At 44.2% G+C, this 22,539-nt stretch overlaps 1 protein-coding gene across 3 annotated transcripts in view; it reads right to left on the bottom strand.

The window, feature by feature from the left end:
• The window catches only part of LOC138742229 (glypican-5-like), a 641,419-nt gene that overhangs the window by 431,611 nt on the left and 187,269 nt on the right, over positions 1-22,539 (bottom strand). For all 3 annotated transcript variants that reach the window (XM_069896343.1, XM_069896341.1, XM_069896342.1), the window contains exon 3: positions 15,522-16,216. In XM_069896343.1, the coding sequence (XP_069752444.1) occupies positions 15,522-16,216 (695 nt within the window). The remainder of the gene's footprint in view (positions 1-15,521; positions 16,217-22,539) is intronic.

Here is a 22,539-nt window from a genome sequence, read left to right as displayed (position 1 = left end):
TAATTGATGTGTTTGGGCAGCACAGGCTTGAGGGATAGAAGGGCCTGTTACTGAGCTGTATGTCTAAATTTTTTGAAATAGAACCGTTCAGCACAGGAAGAGGTCATTCAGCTCACCATATCCGCGCCGTGCATGATGCACATGATCCCTGTCACTCCACTCCCTGGCTACTCATGTGTCTAATTGTGATCTCAGGCATTGTCCGTGCTGAGCTTGCACACCCTCCCTTCAACCGCCTTGGTTTTCTCCAGGTTCTCTGGTTTCCTCCCAAACCCTAAAGTTGGTGTAGGTTGGTTGGATCATTTCTACTCTAAACTTCCACTGTAGGTAGGTGGGGAATCTGGGCAATGTGAGGATGTTGCATTAATGCAAGTGGGTGGTTTCTGGTTGGAGCAGACTTTGGTCATCATCCTCCCCCCCAGGTGGTCTCCATCCAAGTGCTGGGAGGTTATCTAGGGGATCCTGAAAGCGATTGAGGCATTACTTCATGAAGGAGTAATTAGACCTGCTGTGTCCCACGACAACAGTCCTGTCAGGCACGCCTGTAAGAAGAACAGCATGTGGTGTTGACAATCAACTACAGGAAATTAAATACAGTCCCCCCTCCCTGCTGCCTTCCTGATGGAGGATATCGGGGCAGGGACACCAAGCAATAGTACACCATGGTGGTCCTCGCCAACGCATTCTTTTCCAACCCCATGAGTCCTTCACAGGACCAATTTGCGTTTATCTGGTGGGGGGATGGGCATCTGTCAGCTGCCCCAGAGGTACATTCACAACCACACAGATTAATCACCCATGATTTAAAAAATATTGCCCTTATTCTGCCCCCCCCCCCCAACGTCAATGTCACTCACTACAGAGGAGATCGTGGCACAAGCATAGAGTCCTTGATTTCAGGACTCCATGAACATGGCTAGGCAGTCAGCTCAGAGAAGGCCCAGGGTCCCATCCAGGCGGTGCTCTTCTTGAGTATTCAATGGCACTAATGGCAGGGGGTCATTCTGGAGGCTGCAAAGAATAAAATCGTAAACACTGTGGTGGCCAGGAATAAAGCTAAGACCCAAAGCCTCATCGGCCTTTAAGGCGACTGAAGGCAGCACATTCCCCACCTCATGAAGTCTCCAGAAAGAAAGCCACATTCTACTTTGGTCCCGAGCAGCAGATGGCGTTCGATAGGGCTAAGCAGGCCATTGAGCAGGCACTGCCGCTGGTCTACTGCCAGACAGGGGTCCCCTTCGTACTTCAAGTCTCTGCCACCACCACCACCATGGCTAAGTGGAGTCTCTGGCAGAAAATTAATGCCCACAGATTTCCACTCAGATTCTGGACTATAACTCTTTCCGAGCCCATTTCCCGCTGCAGCCCTTGTGAATGCCCACTCCTGGTGTACCATCTAGCGCTCCTCACTGCAGGGCATAAAACAGCCACTGAGACCGTAATACTCCTTACCTGCGGAGGGTCACGTCGCCCGATGCCAACCACATTGTAAAACGGTGGTACATCGCAGAGGCAAGGGCAGAGAGGGTCAGCAGGCTGCATGAGCAAGTCACATCCCTCACTGAGAGGGATGTTCCCCTTCCCGAGGTCCCTTGGGTCAGCTGACAAAGAACAGCAGCAGCTGGCGAGGTTAACAGATGGCTCGAGTGGTTGGAAGAATGGAAGGCAGCTATGGAGAGCAGCGGCTCTAAACCCCGCCAGTGGTAAGATCCTGACTCAGGACGGACGAGGGGGATCCAGTGGCTGCAGTAGCACTCACACTTAAAGAGTTGACAGGTCTGCTCCATATCTACATGAACTCATGGGCAGTAGCGAATGGGATGGCAGTGTGGATATCTTGCTGGCATGGCACAACTGCTGGCTTTGAGGCCAGCAGCACTGGAAATACATCTGGGAGCGGGCTGAGCAGAGGGCGCTCATGGTCCACCATGTGGATGCTGTGACAGTATATAGATATGTCTTTGGGAGATAAATTGGGGAAGGTTTGTTAGTGTAGGTCACATACAAACAATTTAAAGCAGATCTTATTTAAAATACTGGAGCTCTGCTAATGCTAGACATGTTGGGTCCCCAGAGCCTTTGCAAAAACTTTGGAGAGTGCCCAGGAGACTTCACTAATGGATTGTTGTTTACACAAAGGCAACAGGTGAAAGAGCTTGTCAGAACCACAGATTGTCTGCAGGGGAACTTGCTTTTCTAAGAGAGTTTTGTAAGCAGAGAGAGTCAAACAGGTTTTTTCTCTCTGAGTGGGGGGAGAGAGAGAGAGAGAGAGAGAGAGAGAGAAACACACACACACACACACACACACACACACACACACACACACACACACACACACACACACACACACACACACACACACACACACACACACACACACACACACAGACACAGATCAGTTCTGCAGTTTTACAGTCAGCAGCAGCAACTGGGACTGGAACAGGACAAGCTAACCAGCTTGTGGAAAACCCCATTTGGAAGACAGGTTGTGAGTTCTTCATTCAGCCTGGTCAAAGCCCTTGTGGTTCATGCAAGAGGAGAAGGGACTGGCTGTCTAATATTTCACTTGAAATAAGTGAAACAAAAAGGAACTCTGTGGTGACCTGAAAGAAAGAGGTTATCATCTGAAGAACCCTGAGGGGGTAAGTTTCTTCGGCAAGACACTGAGGTGACTGATTAAAAAGAAATCAGTTGTGGGTGTCCAGCGAACAATAAAACAATAAAACCGACAAGAACCTTCCTGAGTGGTAACCATTTACCTTTCAAGCAGCAAAGCCTGGTGAACTTTATAAATGTTAAATTCTGTGCACAGTATAAGAATTGTCTGCAACGTGAACTTGGAGGAATGAGAAGTGAGATTGGACTGTGAACCAAAGAACTTTTCTGAACTTACACACACATTACATACATGTGCACTTAGAATTAGAAGGGGGTTAAGTTAGGTAGGTTAAGTCAATAGTGATAAGTTAAAGTGTGATTCTGCTTTCTTGTTTAAAGATTATTAAAAGCAACTTTTGTTTAAGTAACCATTTGTTTTGGTGAATATCTATTGTTGCTGGATTTTGGGGTCCTCTGGGTTCGTAACAATGCCCATATCTATAGGACACAGCAGAGTTGGCTCATAATGCTGCCATGGACTGTGCAGTGCAAATATCCTACACTGGGCACGCAGAAAAAGTGGCCACCTGAGGTCTGACATCATACAACTGTGGGTGGAGGGCTTAGGGGTGGCTCTTACACATGACAAGGCACTGCTCCACCTGCCAGCAGGCTAAACCATGGGGCTGGCTGATGGGTCCACTGGGGCGCATATATTGTGACAAGGGAGCACAGCAAGTCCGACAAATAAACTATGTTGGCCCCCCTCCCTCGCCAAAATAAAAGGAGCTTCCTTCTGACAATGGTGAAGCATCTGCAGGCTTTCGTAGTTCACCAGAAAATGCCAAGCTACTTTTTCACAAGGTTTGTGCTGTTGGTGAAACTGATGTGGAGACCGAAGGATTTAGACTGTTTGTCTGTTCGTGGGGCATGTCCGAACCAAGTGCCAATTTCACTGGATGCTTTCACACAATAGCTCACACCTCTCCGATTCCCTCCTGTTCAACCGTGTCAGAAACCACAGGAGGATCTCGAAACAGTTGTAATGGCTGGTTTGGCTTATTTGCAACTGTATTCAGCCTGAACTCCTCCACCACCCATACAGACGCGCTCGGTTTACCAAATCTTAAAACCATTGGGAACTAACACTGCTAAATAATGTTAGTCCATCTAACTCTCCCTTAAGAAGATAGTTAAGATTGCTCCACAATCCCTTTGACATGATTTGCCATGTATATTTTCCAATGGGGAGTATGGAGTTGGTGCAATTTAACTGTTTTGTGGGCACAACATGACCCAGTCTTCAGTTGATGACCAAAGTTTGCTTTCACCAACTCTCACCAAAATGGGATGTAAATCACAAAATTCTGTCGACACCGCGTTTGAAGTAAAAGCGGAAAATGGTGGAGAAGCTCAACAGGTCAAACAGTGTCCTTTATGTAGGAAAGGCAAAGATGCAGAACCAACGTTTCAGGCTTCAGCCCTTCATCAAGGTATGTGAAAATGCTGGCAAGTGTCCGAGCAAAAGAGTAGGAGGGAGCGGGATGGGGGGGGGGGGAATGGAAAAAAGCAGGAGATGATAGGAGGAGAAAGGAGGGAGGGGTCAGCAGCAATGAGGGGGAGGGGGGATGGCTGGGTTGGTAGAAGAACTGGGAAGACAGGAAAAGGGGGAAGGGGAGGAAAAGGCAGCAGGTTTAATGGAAGCAGTAAAGTCAATGTTCAAGCCATTTGGTTGGAGGGTCCCCAGATTGAAAATAAGGTATTGTTCCTCCAATCTGTGGGTGGTTAACATATGGCCATGGACAGACATGTGAGTGAAGGAGTGTGACCCAGAATTGAAGTGCTTGGCCACTGAGAGGTCTCTGTGGTTGCGAACAGAGTGGAGGGGCTGAGCAAAGTGATCTTGTAGCCTGCAACCAGTATCTCCAATGTAGAGAAGGCCACAAAGGGTGCACCGAATGCAGGAAATCAGTCCTCAGGATGTACAGGTGAAGTGTTGCTTAACTTGGAAGGACTGTTTGGGACCTGTAAGGGAGGTGGTGTGAGGCCAAGTGTTGCACCTCCTGTGGGAACAGGGGAAGATGCTGGTGATGCGATGGGTGGGGAGGGATGAGTGCACGAGAGAATCACGGAGGGAGCAGTCACTGCAGAAGGCTGAGAGAGAAAGAGCGGGAAAGATGTGAATAGTGCTGGGATCCTGTAGTAAGTGCCAGAAGTTCCAGCGATGATGTGTTGGTTGCGGAGGCTAGTGGTGTAATAGGTGAGGATGAGGGGGTTTCTATGTTGGTTACATCTGAGGGCAGAGGGAGCCAGGACAGATGAGTGTGAAATGGAGGAGATGCAGGTGAGGGATTTCTTCCCCTCAACACAAACGCGGTTTCCCCTCCAGTCCTCACCCGCGTCTTTTCTTTGCACGCTGCACTAAGGAGGTGGAGGTAAAGGATGGTGCCCCAACACCTTGGGCCTCGGGCAGCACTGAATATTCCAGTGGGGTCTTGATCACCCCTGCAATGCACAATGAAGTTATATCAGGTCCATCCAGACACCAAATGATTGCAAGGCCTCTGCCCTAATGTTAATCTTTGCTTCAGAGTCAAACTGCAGTATGTTAACTATGTCACAAGAAGACACTGAACAGAAACAGATAGATGTACGTTTAGTATTTTTGGGATATGGGTGTTGTTAGCATTTACTGCCCACCCCATATTGGTCTCAATAAGATGTGAGTAAGCTACAGCCAGACTGCAGGAAAGCAGGCCCTTCAGCCCACCTAATCCATGCCAACCACTAAGCACACATCTATTCCTACATTCTCGTCAGACAATCCGGGTTTGGGATATAATGATGAATGAATGGCAATAGATTTAAGCGAGGATGGAGGGAAAGGGGGTGGAGTTCCCAATGTGCCTGCTGTCTTCCCCCCCACTCCCACCCAGTGATAGAAATCACAGATTTAGGGGGTGCTGTGGGAGAAGTGGGTGATACGGTTAGCGTGATCCTATTACAGTGCGAGCGACTGGGACCGGGGTTCAAATCCCATGATGTCTGTAAGGAGTTTGTACGTTCTCCCTGTGTCTGCATGGGATTTCCCCCGCAGGCTCTGATTTTCTCCCACCCTCCAAAACATACTGGGGGTTGTAGATTAATTGGGTGTAATTAGGGCAGCACGGGCATGTGGGCCATAAGGGACTGTTACCGTGCTGTATGTCTAAATTTAAACCTTTAAAAAAGTCTGAGTAAGTGACTACAATGCATTTTACAGGTAGCACGCACTACAGTCGGGGGAGGGAGCAAATGCTTCACTGGTCAACGAGGCTGGAAACAAGAGTAATATCTTAAAACAGAACTGAGTCAAGAGAATTGTGAATCTTTGTGGCCTACAGCTTTCGAGCAGTAAATGAATGAGTAATCTTAGTCCTTTTAATTATGCTTCTTGGACCAGATGTTGCTGGTTTGCACATAAATTTCCTGCTGCCTCAGGAAAGAAACCAACACAGATAGGGCAAAAGTTCAAATGTAAAGATGGAGAACGTCTGTCAAAACGCTTAACCACGTACCTCTGCGAATGTGTGGAGGCCGTCTCCGAGCTGCGTAATCCAACCCCTCACCGAGAGGGATAATCTTCATAGCGCAGCCCTCCATCAATCAATATGACTATACAGCCACACTAAGCGGCTGTTTGGGGGCAGGCTCATGATGCCCACTGGCCGTGACCCATCTCCCAACTCACCCCTCTCCTTCCAAGTCAGGGGCAGTGGGGCAGCGGGGATAGACAGGGCAGCGGGAGCTGTCAGCAGGGGCCAGCGGGAGCTGGCAGTGGAGGCCAGTGGGGCAGTGGGAACCATCGGGGCAGCGGGGGCCAGCGGAGCAGAGGGAGCCAGCGGAGCAGAAGGAGCCCTCAGGGTAGCGTGAGTCATCAGTGGGTAGCTGGTGTGGGCTGGGCCCCTTCAGCCTTCGGGGCCACTCTCTGCAGCTCAAAGCATGGCAGAGCAATGGCCGTCTTCCCGACCCATAATCCCCCAGGTAGCTGAAACTGATTTGGGAACCACAGAGCAGTTCCAGCTGCCTGGGGGAATTATGGGTCGGGAAGATGGCCATTGGTCTGCCCCGTATTTATGAAGGGTGGCACTATGCATCAGTCACCCTGTCTCCATCAGATCCAGATGGCGCTACGAGGCGCCACTGGATATAAATGGGACGCTGGAGCAGCCTTTTAGGGCTGCTGTCTAAAAGGTTAGTTCTTAGTTTTCCATCCGCTCCTGTGGACTCTGATATGAAATAGCCTTTTAAAAGACCCAGTGCAGTCCAGTCACACTCTCCTCTCACCACTTCTCACCAGGACAAATTCGACAACATGAACCACCAGACACAAAGACAGTTTCACCTCCAACTCTTATCAAACTATTGAGTGGCTCTCCCATGAGTAAAAAGTACAGCCCTTACTCTATTTTAAATTAATTTTCCCTGCAGCACTGTACTCTATGCTTCTTTATTTTGTGTGTCTGTTCTACTTTTCGTAACAGTTAGTGCCAGCGACCAGGGTTCGAAAATGGGTCCACCTAGGAGTCTGTACGTCCTCCCTGTGATGTGTACGGGTTTCCCCCGCATGCTCAGGTTTCCTCCCACCCTATAAATATATCGGGTTGATAGGTTAATTGGGTGTAATGGGTTTCATGGGCCAGAAGAGCTGTATCATTAAAATGAAAATGAAAAACATTTAAAATTAAGTGTGGGTTGACTTGCCTAGATAACTCACAAAACAAAGCTTTTCACTATATCTTAGTGAAAGTGACGATAAACACGTTTTAGATTTCAAGTTGTTCACAGCACTTGTCACTGTTGACAGGTGACAAGTGAACGAGCAATGTTTCCTGTTTAAACAAACAGCAGGCGACACAGATGAAATTTCATGCCACAATATCCACCCCCTCGGAGAGAGGCCTGAAATTCTTATACTGTTGACTGGCACTTCGCTGCATACCCTTCACTGTGCAGTCTTCTAGTATGGCACCGAATGGCATCAACAGCTGGTGTGGTGTTACATACTCATCAGTCCAGAGATAGCTGGGGGCTTTGTAAAGAGAAAGTCTGTGTCCAGTCCCTATATTTATTAGTCATGCAATTAAAATTATACAGCACAGAAACACGCTCCTTCGCCTAGGGGTGCAGTGCTTCAGGAGGCCACAGGAGCACAGCTCCAGGCACCTCAGAGGGCAGCACCAGGCACCTCATAGAGCAGCTCCAGGCACCTCATGGGGCTGCTCTGACACCTCCATGGGGAAGGTCCAGGCACCTCAGGGAGATGCTCCGGCACCTAAGGGGGCCACTCCAGGCACCTCCTTTTGGTGAGCTCCTGCACCTAAAATATTAGCATTGCGCACCTGCCTTACGCCATCATGTTCTTGCAAACCACTGGCTATCCATTTATACCCACCCCTTTAATCAGCATTTAATCCATGGTCATTGGTATGTTGGTGATTTGAGTGTTTTCTTTCTTTTTAAAATATCATAATTGAGGTTAGTTCAAAAAAAATTAATCCAATATGTAGATTGAAATATAAGAAAAGACAAACAATTTGTACTTCTCAAATAATACTTAAATCTTACCTAGTGTAAATTGTGTGTACTTGTCTCAATTAAACACCTTTTACAAAACATCTGAAAAGAAAACAAGCCCCTCCCCCCCGTTAATCAAACCTCTCCCTCTAAACAAGGATTACTTGTATGTATAAAGTTTTTAGAAAATGAAGGATGACATTCGGAAACCAGACAGCACTGCTCGGGAGAATCCAAGCACCCTAACTCATTAAATTATGATAATACTTCATGAATGGGGCCCTATGTCTTGTAAAAAAATCATCTTTACATCTTTAACATTGTATCTAATTTTGTCTAGATACTTGAATATTCATACTGTGCCTTTGTTTCCACCACTCCTTCAGGCAGTGCCTTCCAGATTTCAAACACCCCCTCTAAGATCACCTCTTGCCTTAAATCTATGATCTGATTTGGGGGAAAAATATTGTTTGGGGGGAAAAGTTTCTTATTGTTCAGCCCCTCCATGCAGCTCATAATTTTGTATTCCTTCTCCAGTTCAGTACATCTTATTTCATCAAGACTCAGAAGTTCTTTCCTATAAATTTTGGGAGCTATCTAAAGTTCTGCCCTGCCCGCTCGCATTGAAATCTCAACACTCAAAGTAGATTGAAACGAAGATCAAAAAGTAGTCCATATGAAGAAACAAGATTAAAAATATATCCTAAGTCACATGACACAGCAGTAGATACATTTTAAAAAGTTGGTTCCCATGAACACAATGTATGTTGTACTCTTAGAATTTTCCATTAATTACAAATTTGTACAGAAAGCAGCATGTAAGGAAACTATTGCATTGATGTAACTTTGACAACAAAACTTTGCCATCAAGTCCTGCACCAATTGCCGATGCCAAGATGGAAGATTTTAATTATTTGGTAACACATTCCAGATTTTGACAGCATTCGGGCAGTATAACTGCAAATCAACAAAAAACTAACAATTCTTTGGAAGTACAGTTTGGGGGCCTTGAATGATGGTAAGGGAGGACCTGCTAAGGTCACAGGGAGAAGTGCTAAGGGGGCAGTTGGTGGGGAGGGAGGAGTGAGCAACTAAGTCGTGGAGGGAACAGACCCTGCAGAAGGTGGAGAGAGGAGGAGAGGGGAAGATGTGTGTGGTGGTGGGATCACGTAGTAGATGGTAGAAATGGCAGAGAATGATATGTTAGATGCAGAAGCAAGTGGGCTGGTAGATGAGGACAAGGGGAATCCTGTCCTTGTTGTGTGAGGGGGCAGAGAGGACCAGAGCAGATATTTGGGTAATGGAAAGATATACGGGTGAGGGCCAAGTTGATGATGGTAGAGGGAAAGCCACTTTTCTTTTTTGAAGAAGGAGGACAGCTCTGATGATCTGGCATGGAAGTCATCGTCCTGGGAGCAGACACAACAGAGACGGAGGAATTGCAAAAAAGGAATGGAATCCCTTTAAGAGACAGGTTGTGATGAGGTATAGTCAAGATAGCTGAAGGAGTTGGTGGATTTGTAGAAGGTGTCTGCAGAGAGTTTATCTTCTGAGATAGAGATGGATAGTGAATTTGAGGTCAAGGTGGAATTTAACAGCAAAATGGATAAGGTCGATGAGCTCATCGTGGGTGCATGAGGCAGCACCAAAATGGTCTTCAATGTCATGGAGGATGAATTGAGGAGCCATGCCTGTGTGGAAACCTGCCTAAATGAAAGCCAACCAGTGGCAACTCACATCCACAGTGATGAAGTGTTTTGAAAGGCTGGTGTTGAAGAATATCAACTCCTGTCTGGATCCGTTCCAGTTTGCCCTCTGCAGCATCAGCTGTATGCCAAATGCCATCTCACTGACTCTTAGCAAAACCCTGGAACATCTGGACAGCAAAGATGGATACATCAGGATACTCTTCATCGATGACAATTCAGTGTTCAACACTATCAACCCCTCAAAACTGATCAGCAAACTCCAGGAACCAGTGACTCAACACCCTTGCTATGTAATTGGATCCTGGATTTCCTCACCTCCAGACCACAATCAGTGAGGGTTGGTAAGAACATCTCCTCCACAATTTCCATCAGCACCGGAGCACCACAGGGCTGCGTTCTTATTCCCCTGCTCAACTCACTTTACACCTACGATTGTGTGGTTCGGTATGACAATAAGACCACCTACAAATCTGCTGATGGTAGTGGGGGGCATAAAAGGTGGTGATAAGTCAGTATACAGGAGAGAGATTGAAAACAAAAACCTTGTGCTCAATGTCACCAAAACAAAGGAGCTGATTGTTGACTGCACGAAGGGGAGACCAGAGGTGTACGATCCAGTGATCATAAGAGGTGGAAAAGGTAATCAAATTTAAAATCCTGGGGGTCATTATATCAGAGGACCTTTTGTGGACCCAACACACAAACTCATCGTAAAGAAAGTGCCTCCTCTTTCTCAGGAGTTTGTGGAAGTTTAGTATGATATTGAAAACATTGGCAAACTTCTACAGACAGTTAGTGGAAAGTGTGCTGACTGACTGTATCACAGCCTGGTATGGTGGTGGTGTGGGGGGGGGGGGGGCACCAATAGCTCTAAGGAGAAACCCCTGCAAAAGGTAATGGATGAAGCCCAGTACATCACAGGCAAAAAGAACTCTACAGGGAACGCTGCTGTTGGAGAGTAGCAGCAATCATCAAGGATATCCACATCCCCCAGGACATTCTCTTCTCACTGCTGCCATCAGGAAAGGGGTAATAGGTACCACAGTAACAGTATCTCTCCACCAGTCTCCTGAACAACAAACTCCATCAGAGACTCTTACCTTGCACATTATTTATTACTGAATATTTATTTTTTTTGTATTGAACAGTCAATTTGTTTGCCCTTCTTTCTTTCTTTATATTTCTCTCTTTTGTGTCCTTTCTAGGGTACAGTTTTTGCATGACCGTTAAGGAGAAATTTTTCCTGGCCCACAGGGAAATGAATCTCAGCCTCGTATGTGATGTCATCTACATTCTCTGACAATAAGTCTGAACTTTGGAAGTTGATTCTGCCCATTGAAACTCATACTATCCCAATTAAACTATGAACCCCATATGTTTTTGAAACTGACCCATCCAGAGAAAATCCACACAGGGTATGGGGAGAACACATGAATTCCTTGCAGACATCGGTGAATTAGAACCTGGGTCGCTAACGCTGTAATAGCTTTGCACTGACCATGCCATCTTGTGCATTCTGTGCTAAACGAGGTTATTTAATTTGGTCTCTGCAATTGGCTCCAGTGACTGAAGGATAGAGGAAATAAAAAGACTCCTATTCCTGATCATAGTCTCCCAGAGAGTGCATGTGCATGCTTGCTCATATCTCTGTTTGCTTGTGGCCAAGTGGCATGCATATGAGTTCTCTATTTATCTGTTACTCTTTGCTTATCTGTGTCTGTCCATCTGCATATACCTGTTCCACTGTGGAACAGGTATGTACAGTTATACATACAGATGTACATACACATAGAAGCAAAGGCTTTTGCTTTCTGCGAGCTTTTGTGCATGGAGCTTTTTGGCAAGAACCCAGCCCACTATCGAGAACATCCACAGGGGGCTGTCGCTGGAGAGCAGCAGCCATCATCAAAGGGCCTCGCCACCCAGCACCCGCTCTGTTCTCACTGCGGCCATCAGGAAAGAGGTGTCGGTGCCACAAGACTCGCACCCCCAGGTTCAGGAACAGCTGCTCCCCCTCCACCACCAGACCCCTCAACCACAAACTCATTTAAGGACACTTACTTGTGCACTTTATTGATTTTCTTTTTGTTCTCTCTGTATTGCACAGTTGGTTTGTTTACATTTCTTTATTTGTTTACATGCTTATGCTGCGTGCAGTTATTTTTGCAGTACCAATAAGCGGTAATTCTGCTGCGCCTGTAGATAAAAGAATCTCAGGGTTGTACGCGAAGTCATATATGCGCTCTGACAATGAATCTGAAATCCGGAAATGTATGGACATGCATGTGTACTTGTGGTATGCTTCTTGTGCCTTTGCATGCATGTTAACATGTGCTGTGTACTGTGTCCCGCGGACAATGCAGCACTTGAACTGTGGTCCTGTGAATGAGCCAGAGAGCAGCGGACAAAACTTGTGGTACCAGACCTTTGGAGGGAGCATGTGAGAGTAAAATCATGACTGTCATTGCCCTTCATTGGAGCAGCGATGACGAAAGTAAAATTAATCTCCTGATAGCTCTTTGAAGCTAACCTTCGTCAGCTGTAAGAAAGCCACAAGAGACGTCGGAAGAGAGGGTAGAGTAAACAGCTCAGTTTCCTCCACCATCTCTCTTCGTTCTCATAATTCCTTGTACACTCCACGCTAATGGGCAGCAATGTGCTGGGGAGAGCCACAGCATCATCACCACCAGGGCATCGCTCAGCCAACTGAACCTGTCAAACAAACATCCCACCCTATTGCGTGGAAGCACCTCGCGGGTTTCCTTTTATGGCAGGAGTGGAGGAGGGGCCACGAGGTGTTTTTTTTTTAAGAAGTGTCAATGAGCTCAGCCAGGAAAACAATTCTCTGGCCCTTTCCACATCACTGAGATCAGACCACCTCTGCTGCCTGGTAACCATTCAATCTTTTCAAGCATCCGCGGCTCCCAGTGGCAGCCAGTCATCCCTGAAAGGCTCCAGCTGAAATCCGGAGAGCTGCCAACAAACAAAACAACATGCTCAGAGCCTGCTTTCATAGCTGAACTCAAAGGCTTCCATGCAGCTCGCTGGCACAGAAAGGTCTGGCAACAGACTTCCCAGTGGGGTACAACAGGACGTCTCTCACTATCATTCTGCTGCTTTTTTGTGGAAAAGTTCCCAGAAAAGAGTAAGGCGAAAGTTGCCTTGGCCATTCTCCGAGTTGGTCTATTTATTTATTTGAGTGCTGGTGATTTAAAATTAAAAAAAAATTATTTTAATGATACAGCAAGGCAGATTCCAGCCCACAAAACCCGCACTGCCCAATTGCAGCTAATTAACCTACCAACCCCATACATTTGGTTTGAAGAATGGGAGGAAGCCAGAGCACCCAAAGGAAGCCCATGCAGGTCACATGAAAATGTACAAACTCCGTGCAGACAGCAGCAGATTCGAACCTGGGCCAATAATGCTGGGAAAGCAAGACACTAAAAACACATTGGAATGTTGCAGGAACTCTGTCCGTCTATTCAGTGTCCATAAAAAGCAAAGATATAATGCTGACATTTCGGGCCTGAACACTTCTTCAAGGAACCTGTACTGCCCTGATCTTGCATTCTTATGTGAAAGCACAGTGTGTTACAAGAAAAAGAAGTGAAGATGGCCCGCAGGAAAACAAAAATCTTGAACGGTTCAACATGGACACAGGACTTTGGCTCCACAATGACATGATGCCCAAATCAAAACTAAGCTCTGCTGCTTGTACATTTACACTATTCCTTGCATCTTCACACCTATCTAGAAGTCTCTTAAATGCTACAATCATATCTGCTTCCACCACTATTCCTGGCAGTCCGTTCCATGCACCCACCACTTTCTGCATTAAAAAACTTGGCCTGCACGTTTCCTTTAAAATTTTCCTCCCTTGCCTGAGACATCTAGCATTTGAAATTTTTACTCAAGTGGGGGGTGAGGGGAGGAAAGAGTCTGACTCCCCCCTCCATTGATCCCTCTCATAATCTATTAGGTCTCCCCTCAGCCTCCGATAATCCAGGGAAAACAATTGAAGTTTGTCCATCCTCTCCTCATACCCTCTAAATCAAGGCAATATCTCAGTAAATCTCCTCTGCCTTCTTCACATAACCGCCACATCCTTCCTGAAAGGAGGTGACCAGAATTGGTTCACTCTTTGTAAACCTGTTCATACTTAAAGAGACTCAATGCCCACTGATCTTACTGTGCACGGTTTTGAAGTAGATCAATATTTGCGGGTTCAACTCCTCTCCTTCCCCCAGCCCTGCCATTCCATTTTGGACCAGCTTACAAGATTTCTAAACTTCGTGGACAAGCCAACAAGAGAGGATTTTCAGTCACCTAGTAAGATTGGATTCAAAACTGGCTCGACCATCAAACAGAATTTAGACGAGAGCTAATCGGCATTGGATTAAGATTTGGGGGAGTAGATGAGGATGAACTGCTTCTCCCAGGGAGTAGTGGATCCATGGAATTCTCGGCCCCAGAAAGAGGTGGAGGCTGCCTTACTGAATGTGTTTGACACAAATATATTTTGGAAGAAAAATGGAATTAAGGGTGATGGGAAACAGGCAGATCTGAATCTACAGCCAGATTAGTCATTGAATGGAGGAGCAGATTCAGTGGGCCAAATCGCCTACTCCTGTCAGCCCATCCAGATCCATGATGGAGAAGAACTCTGCAATGATTAGCTGCCCCTTGGCATCTTGTCCATGAAGCCAATCCTCATTGGTGTCCTTACTCCGCGAATATGTCTTGGATAGGAAGCTGTACGTTACAGGGGCAGTGCTCTTTAGTTCCACTCTGGAGCAATGTCAAACAGAAGTTATTTGGAGCACAAACCTTTCTTCCAGTTTCACAATGATTTTTTATCCCTTCGGTCTGTTCCCCACAGTATTTCAGACCAAATGAGATCCTTTTGACACAAGTGTAAGAAATTAACTTGTGCAAAGCAAAACTTCACAAACCAGCAATGCTTGATACCCAACCAAGTCCTTTACCCATTAAGAATGGCAAGGCCACTGGGAGGAACCTGCTCTTTTTAGAAGTAGTGCCACAGGACCCACCAGAAATAGCAGAAATTCCATCAATGGTTAGCTCCAAAGGTACACCACTGACTGTCCCAGCATGCCATCCTTGAATGAGGTCAGATCACTGAATTAGGACTTAAACCAAAGATCTTTTGACAAGGGCAAGAAGCTGTTCACGAAGCCACAACCGAGTTTACAATTCAGATCCCACGATCCTTGAAATTCCGACAATCCAACAAAAGGAAAACAACTTCAAACTATCGCATTGTGAGATCTAACTGTCATAGTTACCTGTGCCATGGAGCTTATGTCTGCTCAAGCCTTGAATGTGTTTGACAATAAAAATCTATCCACTGGGGGAGTGGGGAGGTTGTTAGAAGGGAGAGAAAGGGGAAGGGAGAGGGGGAAGGGAGAGGGGGAGGGGAGAGGGGGAGGGAGGGGGAAGGGGGGAAGGTGGAAGGGAAAGGAAAAAGAGTTTGTGAAAGAAAAAAATCTGAATCATTTAGTGGCACAGGGAGTTACATCAGTAATCAGTGACATGATCAGAGACAGAAAGATGGGAGATGTCTATGCAAGTAGAAAAACAGGATAATGAACTTTCCATCACCAGGCATTGTTACATGTTGCAATTATTACCTACCATTGTGGAGATTTCTGGACCATTCAGCTGGGCATGTAAAATGGCTTCATTTACGAGTGGGCCCACCTTCAGCAATGCCTGCTCCACCCCACGGGACCCCATGATGACGCTGGTGAGCTCGTCCAAGTTGGAAATATACTCCTGCCAATGGAGATCAAGATCCGCTATATTAGCCAGGCAGCCCCGCATGACATTCAGACAGTAGGCAACACAGGGTTTGATTAGAGTGAGTCCGTGGCAGTGAGAGCAATACTCCATCTTCACAAGGGCTCGCGTACACTCCCGGGTGAAAACAACATTCTCAGTCATATTTATCACCTCACTGCCAACGTTCAAGGCTTTTAGTAAAGTCTTCATTGCCCGAAGTGGCCTGGATAGTTCAGCCACCATCTTTGTCGGGTAAGAACCAAAGGGATTGATGTCCTGCCTGGTCAAGTGGAGGCACTCTGAATAATCAGTGGAAACCTCAGTGAGTCCTGGGTGTATCAGTCGATTGTAAACCAATGGAAAGAGGCTGTCAAAGAAACTCAGGACAACATCTTCAATGCTTGTGCCCAAATCCAGGACATAGAGAGAGATGTCAGTGAACAACTCCTTCACTACCTCCGAAGCTTCCTTTGCCATTGTCCGATAACCTGCCTTGAACATAGAGTTGGTGTGATTGGTTGCAATGTATATCAACGATTTAAAAGCTTCTGCAAAATAAAAAGAAAATGATCTTCGTTAACAATATTTAACCCATGCAGGATGTTACAAGCCCAGAGGACCCCAAAACCCAGCAGCAATAGAAATTCACAAAGACAAATGGTTACTTAAACAAAAGTTGCTTTTAATTATCTTTAAACATGAAAATAGAATCCAACTTTAACTTAACTTAAATAACCTAACAACCCTCTTCTAATTCTAAGCACATGTGTATGGAATGTGTGTGTAAGTTCAGAAACGTTCTTTGGTTCACAGTCCAATCTCACTTCTCATTTCTCCAAATTCTTACACTGTGCAGAGAATTTAACATTTATAAAGTTCATCAGGCTTTGATGCTTGAAAGGTAAATGGTTAAGGCTCAGGAAAGTTCTTGTCGGTTTTCAGAGAGAGACTTGTTGTTCCAGGACATCCACAACTGATTCCTTTTTAATCATTCACTCCATTGTCTTGCTAAATGAAACTTGCTCCTTCAGGATTCTCCAGATGATAAAAGGTCACCACAGAATCCCTTCTTGTTTCTCTTATTCCAAGTGAAACATTAGACAGCCAGTCCTCTTCTCTTGCATGAACCACAAGGGCTTTGACCAGGCTGAACAAAGCAGTCACAACCTGTCTTTCAAATGGGATTTTCCACAAGCTTGCCAGCTTTTCCTGTTTCAGTCTCAGCTGCTGTTACTGGCTGTACCACTGTAAAAGTGATCTCTGTGTGTGTGTGTCTTTCTCTCTCTCTCTGAGAGAAAAACCTGTTTAAATCTCTCTACTTGCAAAACCACATGACCCTCTTAGAACAGTAAGTTCCATTGTAGACTGTTTGCGGCTCCGACAAGCTCTTTTATCTGTTACCTTTTTCTAAACAACAATCTATTAGTGAAGTCTCTTGGGCACTCTCCAAAGCTTTTGCAAAAGCTGTGGTGCTGATATGTCTAGCATTAGCAGAGGTCCAATATTATAAATAAGATCTGTTTTAAAGTGTTTGTATGTGACCTACTCTAACGAACCTTTCCCAATTTATCTCCCAAAAACATATCTATATACTCTGTCACAAGGAACTAAATAGGACTCGTTCATATCTCAACAGTTTCCACAATATTTTCCTCATTCCCTCTTTGTTTTAACGAGGCTCCCCCCATCTTCCCATTATGCCTGTCCCATACCACTCAAGGATGTGACAATGGGAAGCAAATTACAGGACGATAATATGATGGGGGTTTTGTTTGAAATCCCATGACCATGGGATTGCGTCCCAGATGGCAGTATCTATTAGTTGGCCTGCAGACTCCAGGGAAGTGGAAGACTGGAACAGGGCACCAGAGAACGGAGAAGCAGAGGAGATGACCCTTGGAGACGGTGACCATGGTGGCAGACCAGCACAGGTGCTCAGCAGCTGAGGGACCAGTGCATGCACCTGGCTGCCGGCAACCCGAGACAGGAAGTCGTGTGCTGCTGGACTGCTGGAGACTAGTTAGAACTGGCTGGAGGGGCTATCGAAACCAGGATGCGAGGAGGTGCCAAGGGCACTGAAGGGTTCCTGACCGTGTCGGAAGTTCAAATCTGGAGCTCGGGTTGCCGATGGTTTTGACTGGACTCTATGGGGGCTGCGGAAGCGCTGGAGGCAAATCTACAGACACTCTGTTAATTGGGGGGGGGGGGGGGGAGAGGAACTCTATTTTGCTTCTCTCTCTCTGATTGTTAAGTCTGACTGTAAGAAATGTAAGAGGTGCTTTGGCAACTCCTTCCAGTGGCAAATTTTGTAGGTTAATTGGGTATGATTGGGTGGCATGGGCATGTGGGCCAAAATGGCCTGTAACCATGCTGTATGTCTAAATTAAATTAAATTAATCTCAGAATAAAATAAGCATATAAAGCATGCAGTGTAATAAATTTAGACATAGAGCATGGTAACAGACCATTTTGGCCCACGAGCCTGTGCCGCCCAATTACACCCAATTAATCTACAATCTCTGGTATGTTTCAAATGGTGGGAGGAAACTGGAGACCCCAGGGAAAACCCATGCGGACATAGGGAGAATGTACAAACTCTGTATGGACAGCATGGGATTTGAACACTGGTCCCGATCGCTGGTGCTGTAATGGCGTTGTGCTGGTCCCGATCGCTGGTTCTGTAATGGCGTTGTGCTAACCGCTAAGCCAACCGTACTGACCTAATGTTCCAAATACTTGGAGATGAAGATCAGTATCTCATTTTGAAAGAGGAATAAAACTCACATGACGCTAGAATCACCTCACTGATCTTATCTTTTCATGAAAACAGAACACCACAGAAGCTGGACCTTTTGCTCATAATATCTGCCCTGAACATGATGCAAATTAAATTCATCTCATCTGTCTGCATGTTGTCTGTACCACACTATTCCCTGCCTGTTCAAGTATCTGATGATCAAACTGGATTATTGAAAACTGGCACTCCCATTTCAATATATGTCATTTATTAAATATTATATACTCTCCTTTTAAAGAGATTTTGGAATTTTTGCTATCTGTGGATGTGTAGAAGGCTTTTGATAATGAAGAATGGAATTATTTATTTAAGACTTTATAAAAATTTAATTTGGGGGATGACTTTATTCAATGGCTTAAGTTACTATATTTCTCCCCTTCTGTTTGTATTCTTATTAATTTTCAGATTTCTAAACCATTTAGATTTCAACATGAAACCAGACAAGGATGGCCTTTAAGTCCATTGCTTTTTAACCTGGGTTTAGAACTCTTAGCTATTGCTTTTCAAGAATCTAATGATATTACTGGCATTTTAAGGAAGGGAACAGCCTACAAAGTTTCACTTTATGGTGATGATTTATTGCTTTTTATTTCTAATCTTCAAACTTCATTGCCTTCTATTCTTCTTTTAATCTCTCATTTCAGTCAATTTTCAGGTTATAAGTCAAATCTTTATAAGAGTGAGCTTTTTCATTTGAATAATTTGATATCAATAAATACTAACCTTCCTTTTAAAATTGTAAGAAATCAATTTACCTATTTTGGCATACCAATTACTAAAAACAATAAAAAAGTTTATCAAAGAAAATGTCCTCACCTTAATCAAACATGTGAAAGGGACGTTATCAAATTAGTCACGTCTTTCTTTATCATCGGTTGGTCAAATCAACTCTACTAAAATGAATATATTACCTAAATTTCTATATTTTTTTCAGGCTTTGCCTGATTTTATTCCTTTTGTTTTTAACTCCCTTGACTCAATCTTATCTTCTTATATATGGAAGAATAAACATCCTCGCCTCTAAATAAAGTGCATTTAAAAATACTTTAAAAGAATGGAGGCTTAGTTTTACCAAACTAGGTTTTATTATTGGGCAGACAATATACAAAATCTTACATTCTGGTTATATTAACCATGAAGACTGCCCAATATGGGTCTCTTTCGAATCTAATTAAATAAGTTAACTAATAATCCGACAGTTTAGAAAACATTCTGGTTTAATGAGTTTTTCTCTCTCTAGTCCTATTTTTTTCTAATTATTTATTTAAACCTTCCATGATTGATGTAACTTTTAAAGGATGGGATAGATTGGGGATTAAATGTTTTAAACATTTATTTGTCGAGGGGAGTCTCGCTTCCTTTGAACAACTTTCAGATAAATACAGCCTAACAAATGCTCTTTTATTTTCATTATCTACAGATTAGAGATTTTTTAATGACTTTAATTATATACATTTCCTGAGAACTGATAAGAATTTAATTGATGTAATTTTTTATTTACAACCTTTCTTTATAGCTCAATATCTAACATCTATGATATGTTGTTGTGAATAAGAGAGCTCCATCAGATAAAATTTAAAAAGTCTGAGAACAGGACCTACAGCTTTTAATTCCTGAAGAAACTTGGAATGTAATTTTCAAATAGATTAATACATCTTCTTTATGTGCCCGCCATTCTCTGCTACAATTTAAAGTAGTCCATAGGAATCACATTTCCAAAGTCAAACTATCTCATTTTTATGCGAATGTATCCCCTCATTGTGCTAACTGGAATGATGGAGATGCTTCATTAATTTATATGTTTTGGGCATATCAGGGTCTTGATAAATATTGGAACAAAGTATTTCAAACTTTCTCTGCACTTTTAAAGTTAATAATAAGTCTAATCCCTTAACTGCTTTACTTGGTATTGTTGGAGATAGTGACCTAACTTTAATGATCATGTTCAGTGGCTACGGGATGTCATGTCATGTTTAAGCTTAGAGAAGATTAGATGTTCGATTTCCTATTTGAATTCAAATATTCAAACACTGTGGAGGCCCTTTTTGAATTACTTTTATAATCTTTGATTTGTTATGATGGTAGAACTGTGGATTAATGAGGTAATTTATCACACTGTTAAGAATTCTGTCTTTTATTTTTGGCCAAACAGCTTCTTTTTTGGTAGTGGGTTTAGTTTTTTCCTTTTTTATAATAAAATATCAATACAATATTTTAAGAAGTATCTCTTAAACTTTGGTATTGTGGTCTTCCTGAGTTTGCTACACAACGATTCAGGGATTATGTTTATCCTTCCAGGAAGCCTTTCACCTTCATAGTCTGTTCCTTCCCAATTTTATCACTGCTCTGGGGAGGGGCTGCCATAAATATTTAAATGGTGGCACCACTTGGGAGGAAGAAGGTGGGCAAAGAAATTTGAGTATGGCCAGATCAGCCTTTCAGTGCCAGTGAGTTGCAAATACTGTCAAACATACTCTGGTGTTATTTCTCACCCACCAAAATGAAGATGGTGACAAACTTCAGTGGGAGACTGATAGGGAGGAATTCATGAGCAGATAAAAATAATGCAGAGAACTGTGGTAATGCCTTCTAGAATGTTCAATGAGAGTTTATTGTCATATACACAAGTACAATGTACAGATGCACTGAAATTCTTATTTACTGCAGCTAAACGGGTGATACCCACAAGTCATGTGTCAACCAATGAGTCTTGGGGCAGTACAGAGACATTATACAGTGAGCCAGGTGCCAAATCAGATGAATGTCCGATCATGGACATTCAGATTTACCATTTCTTGTTCTGTTTTCTCATGATGCATAGAGGCTTTGTAGTTGTGCAAAGTTCATACCTTTAGAGTCATACAGCCTGGAGACAGGCTCTTCCACTCATTGAGACCCTGCTGACCATCATGTGCATTGATTCTGGCAGGACCTATTATATTGCACCCACATTTCCATCAACTCCTCCAAAATAGGAGAAAATCCAGGGAGAATGTGAAAACTTCACACTGCACCCATGGTCAGGACTGAACTCGAGTCTGCTCAACTCACAGCATTAGTGACTAGACAGGCCTCCTTAAAATGATCCCTAAGCTAATGATTTAAATAGCACCTGAACTGATATTTTGGTGTAATCTAAATCAATCAAGTTTTAGTCATATAGCAGTGATTATACAAAATCGTGAGAGAAATAGATAGGGTAAACATTGAGAGTCATTTTTGGAAATTGTTAACCAGAGGTCATCATTTGCTGGTGAGGGGGGAGAGGTTCAACAGGAACCTGAAGGATTTAAAAAAAAACACACAGAGGGTGGTGGGTATATAGGATGGTTGAGGCAGGCACTATTCAAATGTTTAAGAAAGAATTAGACACATGGATCAAATGGATTTGGAGGGATTTGGCTGAAATACAAAGCAGGTGGGGCAAGCAAGGGTGGGATATTTTGGTCAGCATGGGCAAGTTGGGCAAAAGGGCCCATTTCCATGCTGTGTGACCATGGCTCTGTTAATTTGTTACATCCAGAACTGTGGTGTACACTTAACTGTATTTGATTTCTTTGCCTGTCTTGTTTGACATTTGTCAGTGTCCAGTGGCAGAGTCTGAGCTACAACTGAGTCTCTTGAGGTGCAGGAAGGAGATCCTGGTCCCAAAATATCTGGTTCTGGCAACTGACAGATCTACTTCTAATACTGAGAAGTTTAAAAATTATTTAAGATATAAATATAGAGTAAAACAATGAGCTAAAGTACAAAAAAGCAATAAGAAATTTAAATTTTTACATTTAGACCCTCAGCATGTTAACATCCCTTCCAGTCCACGAGCCCGTACTGCCCAAATACCCCAATTAACCCACAACCCCTGTACGTTTTGAACAGTGGGAAGAAACCAGAGCATCTGGAGGTCACCTACACAGACACAAGGAGAACATATAAACTCCTTAAGAAAGCATGGCATTGCACTAACCGTGGCACCCACCAAATCCTTCTCGATACTATCCTTACAGTTTTGGCTTTAGTTCATTTTACCTTACAGTCAAGGTCCAACATTAGGACACCCTAATTTCAATAATGCCA

This window comes from Narcine bancroftii, chromosome 9 (assembly GCF_036971445.1).
Source record: "Narcine bancroftii isolate sNarBan1 chromosome 9, sNarBan1.hap1, whole genome shotgun sequence".
Lineage (NCBI taxonomy): Eukaryota > Metazoa > Chordata > Chondrichthyes > Torpediniformes > Narcinidae > Narcine > Narcine bancroftii.
Note: the sequence above shows the minus strand (reverse complement) of the source record. Positions and strands in the feature narration are given on the sequence as shown.